Source organism: Trichechus manatus, unplaced genomic scaffold (genome assembly GCF_000243295.1).
Source record: "Trichechus manatus latirostris isolate Lorelei unplaced genomic scaffold, TriManLat1.0 scaffold00044, whole genome shotgun sequence".
NCBI lineage: Eukaryota > Metazoa > Chordata > Mammalia > Sirenia > Trichechidae > Trichechus > Trichechus manatus.
In genome coordinates, this window is record NW_004443980.1 from 8299144 (window position 1) to 8307884 (window position 8741).

General features: G+C 42.6%; 1 protein-coding gene across 5 annotated transcripts in view; it reads left to right on the plus strand.

Moving 5' to 3' along the window:
- RUBCNL (rubicon like autophagy enhancer) overlaps positions 1–8741 on the plus strand; it is an 84929-nt gene that overhangs the window by 26305 nt on the left and 49883 nt on the right. For all 5 annotated transcript variants that reach the window (XM_023731586.1, XM_023731587.1, XM_004376638.2 and 2 more), the window contains exon 2: positions 6784–7433. In XM_023731586.1, coding sequence (XP_023587354.1) covers positions 6896–7433 — 538 coding nt within the window. In that variant the 5' untranslated portion in view covers positions 6784–6895. The remainder of the gene's footprint in view (positions 1–6783; positions 7434–8741) is intronic.

Here is an 8741-nt window from a genome sequence, read left to right on the forward strand (position 1 = left end):
GGCTAGAAGTCCACATCAGCGTCTCAGTTGTTTCAGTTCCTTCTATGGGCCTCTCTTCTACTTTGTGGAGTCTGCTGGTGTTCCTCGGCATCTGGCTTCCCCGAGTGTTTCCATGTCTGTTCTGCTCTTTTCATAACTCAGAAGTGATGAGGTTTAGGACCCATCCTACTCCAGTATGGCCTCATTAGCATCATGGGAGAAAAACCCTTTTTCCAAATAGGATCATCTCCACAGGTACCAGTACCAGGAATTCCATTTATATTTTTTGAGGGGACACGATTCAATCTGTAACAGACATGATTGCTTTTAGAATAGGAGGGTGCAAAATTAAAGGCGGTAAGCATTTGGTAGTTATAGATTATGTTTCAGTGGATATTTTTTAATTAACAAACTACAAGCAATATGGCGACAAGCAGCATGCCCAGGGACTGTATGCGGTGTCTCATGAATTAACCCGCTGCCTTAAAGATGGAGAAAGGAAGGTGTTGACCTGCTCTCTCAGGGCCTGGGCCTTATTTCAGATCCTCACTCTCTCCAGTGTGTCATTCTGCCTCTCAGAGAAACTCATGCTCCCTGATGAGTGTCCACCCTGGGTTTCCATCCTCTCTCTGCCAGTACGCAGCTGTGACCTTGAGCATGGCATTGTCTCTCCTGGGTCTATTCCAGCTCTGAAATGTTCTGATTTTATAACCTGGCCAAGCCAGCACCTGCTGGTTATTTTTGTGAAGCAACACGTTTCTAGAAGGAAGTGGAGCAAGCAGTTGCTTCTGAAGATTGCTTTTTATAAGGAAGTCTGTTTTTGCTCAATGCTGTTTGGTCACTTCTGTATCTGGGAGGCTCATAAACAACATTCTCTTGGAAGTGTTAACTTTAATCTGACTATGTTTTATAAAAAAACAGTGAACACTGTTAGTTTCCATTTGTTTGAGGCTATATATTTTTCATGTGGTTTTATATGTGTAATCATCTCCCCTGAACAAGAAAGATATACGATGTGTCAAGAATTGAGAGTAAAACATGACTCCCTTCTATAGCTCCATCCTGTTGGAAATAATGAGGTTATCATGAGCTATGGACTCAGAACTGAGATTGGAACTAGCAAGAGAAAAGTCAACACAAAACAACATGAACAAAAATGTTCGCTGATGTATTTTTTATAATAGTGAACGGAACATTTCCATCTGTGGGGGTCTGGCTAAGTAAATTAAGGTCTATTTATACTATAGAAGGTGGTAAGACAATTAAGAAGAATGATACATATCCTCAAGACATATTGTTGAGAGAAAAAGAAGGTAGGTTATAGGATATGTCCAGTATGAGCCCATGTCGATGAGTCAGGATTGACTCGATGGCAGTGGGTTTGGTTTTCATATGTATAAAAAAGAAAACAAAAAATATATTTTGATCTGACATATGTATATTGATTCATAGAAAAAGGTCTAGAAGGAAAAAATATTGTTAACAATGTTTCTGGAAATGAAGTAGTTTGGGCAGGGCTTAGCAAGGTAAGAGCTCTTCACGTACTCTAGACTTCTGTGTTCTTGGCATTTTGTAAAAACGTACTCACGGTTTCCTATTATAATCATTAGAGAGGAAAAGATGTGTGACAAAGAGAAATTGGGGCACAGGGTGGCATTTGGGGTCAGGAAAAGGGGATGAAGCACTTTGGGGTAGTTAGTTCTGGCAGTTCCCGTGGTCCTATCCTGTGACACTTTGTGAACGGTGGTTTGGGGCTTGTACAGTATTTTCAGGATGTATTTATGTATTTAAAAAATATTTCAGAAACTTCATCTTGATCTTTCTTAGAACTTTTTTTTTTTAATTTGAACTAGATTTAAGATGAAGGGAGCATTGAAAACTAGCATTGAAAATAAAGTAGAGATTAATTACTTAATTCACTGTATAATAGCTTTCTAGATAAAAAGCCAGAGAAAAGTTTGGAAGGAGATTTTCAAGAAAGAAAATGGAACTGGACTATTGGGAAGCCAAAGTAATGTAAAGGTTTATTCTGGTTGTTTCCTTTTTACGATGTAATAAAACCCTTCAATCCTTCCCAGTTCGTCTCTGTGTGTAGAATTTAAGCTCAAGCAAACAGCAACATGGAGATTTTTTTTTAGTCTATATGTGCTAATCCAATGAAGTGAATAAAACCAAATTATGGTTTTGGTAAAAGCAGAATGTAGTTTAGGAAAATCTATCCCAACTTAGGTCACTTGTTAGTGGCCAGAGGTTAAATAACAAATGCCAAATTGATCCAGAGCATTGGAGCATCCATTTCATCGTTTCGAGCCATCAGCAGAGAATGAGTGTGGAGGAAACATCAGCAAGAAGATGTGACCTAGGACCAAGGACATGTAGTCCAATTTTCACATGTACCTTCTTTTGGCCTATTTGAACTTAGACCTTATCATTGCAAGCACTGGGTGAGAAAAATTTCCTATCTTTAGGAAACATGGATTCACTTCTATCCCTGTATGAATAATTCTGCTTAGTAGTAGAACAGTTGCATCTGCCACAGAAGCCTTTTCTCTGGCTCTGACTTTACTGAATTTATTCTGCATTCAATAAACATTTATTGAGCCCCTATATGAGTCCCTGGGTGGTGCAAATGGTTAATACCTTCGGCTGCTAGCCCAAAGGCTGGGGGTTCGCGCTTAGCCACTGGTGCCTCAGAAGAAAGACCTGGTGATCTACTTCTGAAAAATCAGCTACTGAAAACCCTATGGAACACAGTTCTACTCCGACACACTTGGGTCGCCACAAGTCAGAGTTCACACAACAGCAACTGGTTTTTATATACAACCCTTCTAGGTATGGGGGATGTGACCTGGAGAACAGACCAGACCCTTGCTTACCTGAAGGGCTTTATTACGTTGTAAAAAGGAAACAACCAGAATAAACCTTTAAGTTACTTTGGCTTCTGTGGTGCGATTAATTACTTTTGTGTGTGGCCTTTCTAGCCTTGGTCTTTTAACTTCTACCCAGGTGATTGTGTAATAGGGTAGTTGTGGGCTACTAAGGTAATTGGTCAGTTTTGTCTTAAAAGAGAGCCAATTCCAGAGCAGAGAGGAAGATCCCATCACCATCAAGGAAGAACAGCCAGGAGCCAGTGCTGGGAGGCTCCTGGGACCAGGAGACAGAGAGAAAGCGAGCTGTAACTCTGAAGACTGTAAGAAGCAGTGGCAGGAGAGACCTGGCAGCAGGAGACAGCATGTTGGGCTTCCCGGCCGACAGAGAGAAAGCTGAGGGCCTTTGGGGAGAGGCTGAGAGCCAGAGAGAGGTGTGCCTGAGCACGGCTGCGGAGAGGCTGTCCTGATGGAAGAACCATATCCTGAGTGTTCTTGAGCCTGAATTGTAACTGTTACTTCCCTAATAAACCCCATAATTGTGAGTATGATCTGTGAGTTCTGTGTGGCCATTGCAATGAATTATCGAATCCAGTAGAGAGTGCTGTGGGAGGGACGGTTGGTGTCAGAATTGGTAAAGATGGCAGAGAGAAGAGGCTTGTCTGGCTTCCGCCTCATGGGAATTGGCCTTGTGCTGTTGATCTTGGTTCTCCTTCCCCCTTGTGGGGTTGGAGGAGGTCAAACTCCTCTCCCAAACCATTTTTACAGCTTCCCAATAGTCTAGTTCGACTTTCTTTATAGTTGGGGCAGAGTGACAGTGAGGGGCTAAAACTCTAGGAAGTGAAAACCACTACGATGAAAATTAAACAGGGTGATGTGATGGCGAGTGTGTGAGAAGCGACACTTGAAAGAGTGTAGCATGGGAAGTGGCGGGGAAAGACTTCTTTGAGGAAGCAGTTCATACACTAGGCCTGCATGTCAGAGAGGAGTCAGGTGTGTGATCATTTGGGGAAGGAGCATTCCAAACAGAGGAAACTAGAACAGTCCTCCAAGAGTGGGGAAGAGCTTAGCGGCTCAGGAGCTTGCTGTTGGTTGGACGGAGAGGTATGAGAGGGGACTGCAGGGGCAAGATCGAGTCCGGCTTCAAGGACAAAGTAAAGAGTTTGGATTTCATTCTAGGAGTGATGGGAAGCCATTGGGGGGGTTATTTAGGAGAATGACGTTTTTAGAAGACCCGCGGGACACTTCTTGATTGTAGGTAGGTGAGAGTAGAAGTGGGGAAACCATTGAGAAGTATGGCAGGATGTCCAGGTGGGACAAGTTGGTGACTTAGACTAGGGTGATAACTCTAGACGTAAACTCGCTGCTGGATTAAAGGTGACGATTTAGGGAAAGACAGGATTTAGGGAAAGACTCCTAGGTTTTTGGCTTGAGCGACTGAGAGGTATATTTCTGGAGGTGGGGAGAACCAGGAGAGGAGCAGGTTTGGGGGAAATCAGTGTCTGTTCTGGATGGATCCAGTTTAGGATGCCACTAGGCAATGTTAAACGGGCAGTAAGATATGCCAGCCTGGAGTTCAGCTGGGAGGTCAGGAATGGAGATACACACGTGGGAGTTGTCTGCATACATACCCCTTGTGGTCCAGTCGATTCAGACTCATGTGACCCCATGTGTTACAGAGTAGAACTGCTCCATAGGGTTTTCTTGGCTCTAATATTTATAGAAGCAGATCACCAGGCCTTTCTTCCACAGTGCTGCAGGATGGGGTCGAGCCACCCACCTTTTGGTTAGCAAACTGTTTGCGCCACCCGGGGACCTACACGTAGTGATGATATTGAAAGCCATGGAACTGAGACCATCGTCTTGCACTGGCCACTGTGCCTGTGTGCACACAACCATTCGGTAGGCTGAACTGTCTGAACAGACCGCCTCTGGGTCTAGACCTTCCCCTGGCTGCACTTGGTTTTGTCATTGAGGTTGCTTTTAGCTTTGCAATGTGAAGGGTGGGGAGAAGAGTGAAAAGAAACATTTGCGGGGCCTGTCATTACAGTTACAGGAGTGCTTCTCATTTGTGCAGCTCTCTCCATGTTTCACCTCCTTGGCTTTGAAGAGCAGACATTTATTTTCTCACAGTTCTGGACACTAAAAGTCCAAATCAGGGTATCGACTTTTGATTCCTTCCTCGCTGGTAGCCCTTGGGGTTCTTTGGTTCCTTGTCTTGTAGGCAGGTTTAGGGTTAGTTGTTTCTATACCCACAGTGGCTCCATGGGAGAAAAGACCTGGCCATCTGCTCCCGTAAGGATTACAGCCAAGGAACCCCTGTGGGGCAGTTCTGCTCTGTCATGTGGAGTCATTATGAGTCGGAATGACTTGATGGCACACCATCACCACCACAACATAGTCACCACAGGAATTTAAAGTCTGTGTTTGGTCTATTTATCTATAATGAAGTTACTGATATGAACGGGTTTCAGTGCATCCTCTTGCTAATTGTTTTCGGCGTGTTCTTTTGTGACTGGCTTCTTTCACTCAGCACAATTTTTTTGAGATCCATGTTGTTGCATATGTCAGTATTTCATTACTTTTTATTGTTGAGTAGTATTCCATTTTATGGCTATGCCATATTTTGTTTATTCAACATTTTAATCATCACCTTACTTAACTAAAGCTAAAAACTGAGCTAAACAGTGGGTGAACCACTTTAAAGTTTATCGAATTATTATCTCATAAAGAATGATCATTGATAGCACGTAGCTATTTATAATAAGTAACAGCTGTTTATAAGAAATTTTAAATAATATTTAATAAACATGGCAAATATTTGATGTTTAATATTTAATGTGAAATAGAAATTATTTAGTATTTAAATGTTTCTCATAGGCAGCATATCAACCGTGGTTTTTTATCCATTCTGACACTCTCTGTCTCTTTATTGGTGCGTTTAGTCCATTTACATTCAGCGTAATTATTGATAGATATGAGTTTAGTGCTTTTGTCATTTTGATGTATTTTTTGGGGGGAGGTTGTTGACAGTTTCTTTGTTCAACTTAATTTTCTGTGCTGAGTCATTTTTCTTCACGTATTTTCTTTTCATCGTTTTCATTGTTGTTGATTTTGTATTTGCTGAGTCTTTATGTTTTTCTTGTTTTTTATTTTGATGTATAGGATTGTTAGTTTCCTTTGTGGTTACCTTAATATTTACCCCTATTTTTCTAGGTTTAAGCCAGTCTTTTATTTCTTTGTGTTGCCTTGACTTCCTCTCCATATGAAAGATCTATGACTACATTATTTAGTATTTAAATGTTAAAGTAACAGATATTAAAGTAAATATTTAACATGAAGCTATATATTTTTTTAATGAAGCAAAGTGCTGCTGACACCCCCTAATGTTTTATATGTCACTCATCTACTTTGTTGAAGTACAAAAAACATTAAATAAAAATAAGAAAATTTGAAACTGTGTCTTTACTTCCAACTAGTATTCCCATTTTGGGTTTGATATTTAATTGGAATAATTCTGATGTGTGAATGTTTTACCTTTTTCTGTGATTTACCAGTCTTTTGTGGCTTCTTCAATTGTTTGTATTCGTTGAAAAACCTTTCCTCTACACAGTAGTTAAGAGCTCGACTGCTAACCAGAAGACCAGCAGCTGGAATCTACCAGCCACTCCTTGGAAACCCTATGGGGCAGCTCTACTTTGTCCTATAGGGTCGCTATGAGTAGGGATGGCAATGGGGTTTTTAATACCAATGTCAGGCCTCCTATGTTTGCTGCCAGTTTTATGGCTTTTTTGTTTGTTTGGACTTGTAAACCCAAGTGGAGTTTATTGTGTTTTGTGAGGTGAAGTACAAACTTTTCTTTTTCCTCCTCAAAATAATTTGGAGTTTAAAATATGATGGAACCCCTATTTCTCTGAATGATGCTTGTTTATTGCAGATAAGCCCTCCAGATCTCCAGCTGGCCATGTGGTGAATTCAAGTCCCCAGCAGCCACCAGAGAACACCTCCTCTGTTTTGAATGGGGTCACACCAGCCCCGAGCCTGGAAAAATGGAGTCGCAGTCTACAGGCCTGCAGGAGACTTCCGTGGACCCCTGGGAAAGGATCAGGGATGACTCTGTCGACGTCGATGGTTCGCCCTGCCTCTCGGACTCTGACCACTCCCCTTCCCCCGTAGACATCCGGTTCTCGAGGCCCAAAGTCACCTGGATTAACCCCCAGGATGTGCAGCCACCGTTGCAGGATTTGCGCCCCCCGGTGGCAACCACGGGGAAGAGCGGGAGCCACTTTGTAGCTGACGCTGCTTCTTCATTGGGCCCTTCGCCGTCATCCCTTGAGAACTCCCCGACAGAGACACCATTGTTGGAGGACGCTCTGCAGCACCCCCTGGGCGGTTGCTTTGCCTGTGGCTCCTGTGAAAAGAGTAGAGACTTGTCTTTGAGCTCAACGAAAGAGCGGGCTGTGCTCCCAGGAAGTTCTCTTCAGGGGTCTGTGTTCACTAACTCTGAGATTTTGGCCACTTCCCCGTGTCCTGAGGCAGATGGTGCGTTCATCGCGCCTTTCCACCCAACAGCTTCCACTGATGACGGTAACTTTCGTCCAGGACTTCCCTCATTCCTGTCTGTTCTCATACTTGCTTTGCCTTATCATCTTCCCCATGAGAACAAAGTTTGCATTTTGAGTTTCCAAAATGAGTTTCCATTTTGACTAGAAGCCAGTACATTAGCTCATTTAATGCTGTCTTTGGCCCAGCTACCTGGGGTGGTCAAACAGTGAAAGCAAGTGTTTTCTTTCTCCTTAGACTGTAGGGAAAATGCCACCTTTTTTGCTCAACATAAATGCATTGCCATCGAGTTGAATCCGACTCATAGTGACCCCATCTGTGTTAGAGTAGAACTGTGCTCCATAGGGTTTGTAATGGCTGATTTTTCAGAAGTAGACAGCCAGGCCTTTCTTCTGAGGCACTTCTGGATGGCTTGAACCTCCAATCTTTCAGTTAGCAGCCGAGTGCCTTAACTGTTTGTACCGCCCAGGAGCTCCTTAGCTCAAAATAGATAACCAATGCTGTGTCTTGTCTTTGGGCTGCCATATTAAATCATCTGCAAAGGAGAGCTTCAAAAATTTTCTCAGTTCAGTGTGGTTGGTGGAAGATACTTCCAGAAAGTCAGCTACAGGAGAGCTCTGTTACACACATACTTCTGTAGGAGATTAACCCACCTCAGCTATTATATTTACCTGTACAGGGTGTGACTATAGAATGGCAAGATTTAAAAACAATAACCACATTAGCCCAAAGATGATACGAAAACTGCAACCTGTGGGCCAGATCCAATCAGCCACCTGTTTTTATGAAGTGTGTGTTGTCTATGGCTGTTTTCTTCCCACAATAGCAGAGTCGAGAAGTTGCAACAAAGATTGTAGACTCTCAAAGCCTATAGTTTTAGTCCTTTACCAGTTGCTGCCGAATGGATTCCGACTCATGGGAGTCCCTGGGTGATGCAAACGGTTAATGGCCTGTACTGCTAACTGAAAGGTTACAGGTTCTAGTGCACCCAGAGGCATCTTGGAAGAAAGTCCTGTTGATCTGCTTCTGAAAAATCAGCCACTGACAACCGTATGGAGCACAGTTCTACTTTGACATACATGGGGTCACCATGAGTCGGAATCGACTGGAACGTAACTGGTGTTAGTCCTTTACAGAAAACATTTGCTGACCCCTGATAGCTTCTGAAGCTAAGATGCTCAAAGCTTTCCATGGAACAGCCCCTTTCTTTTTTTTTTTTTTTATGGAGCAAAATGGTAACCATAATTTTTTTTTAAATTGTACTTCAGGTGAAAGTTTACAGAACAAATAGTTTCTCATGAAACAGTAGTACACATATTGTTTTATGACATT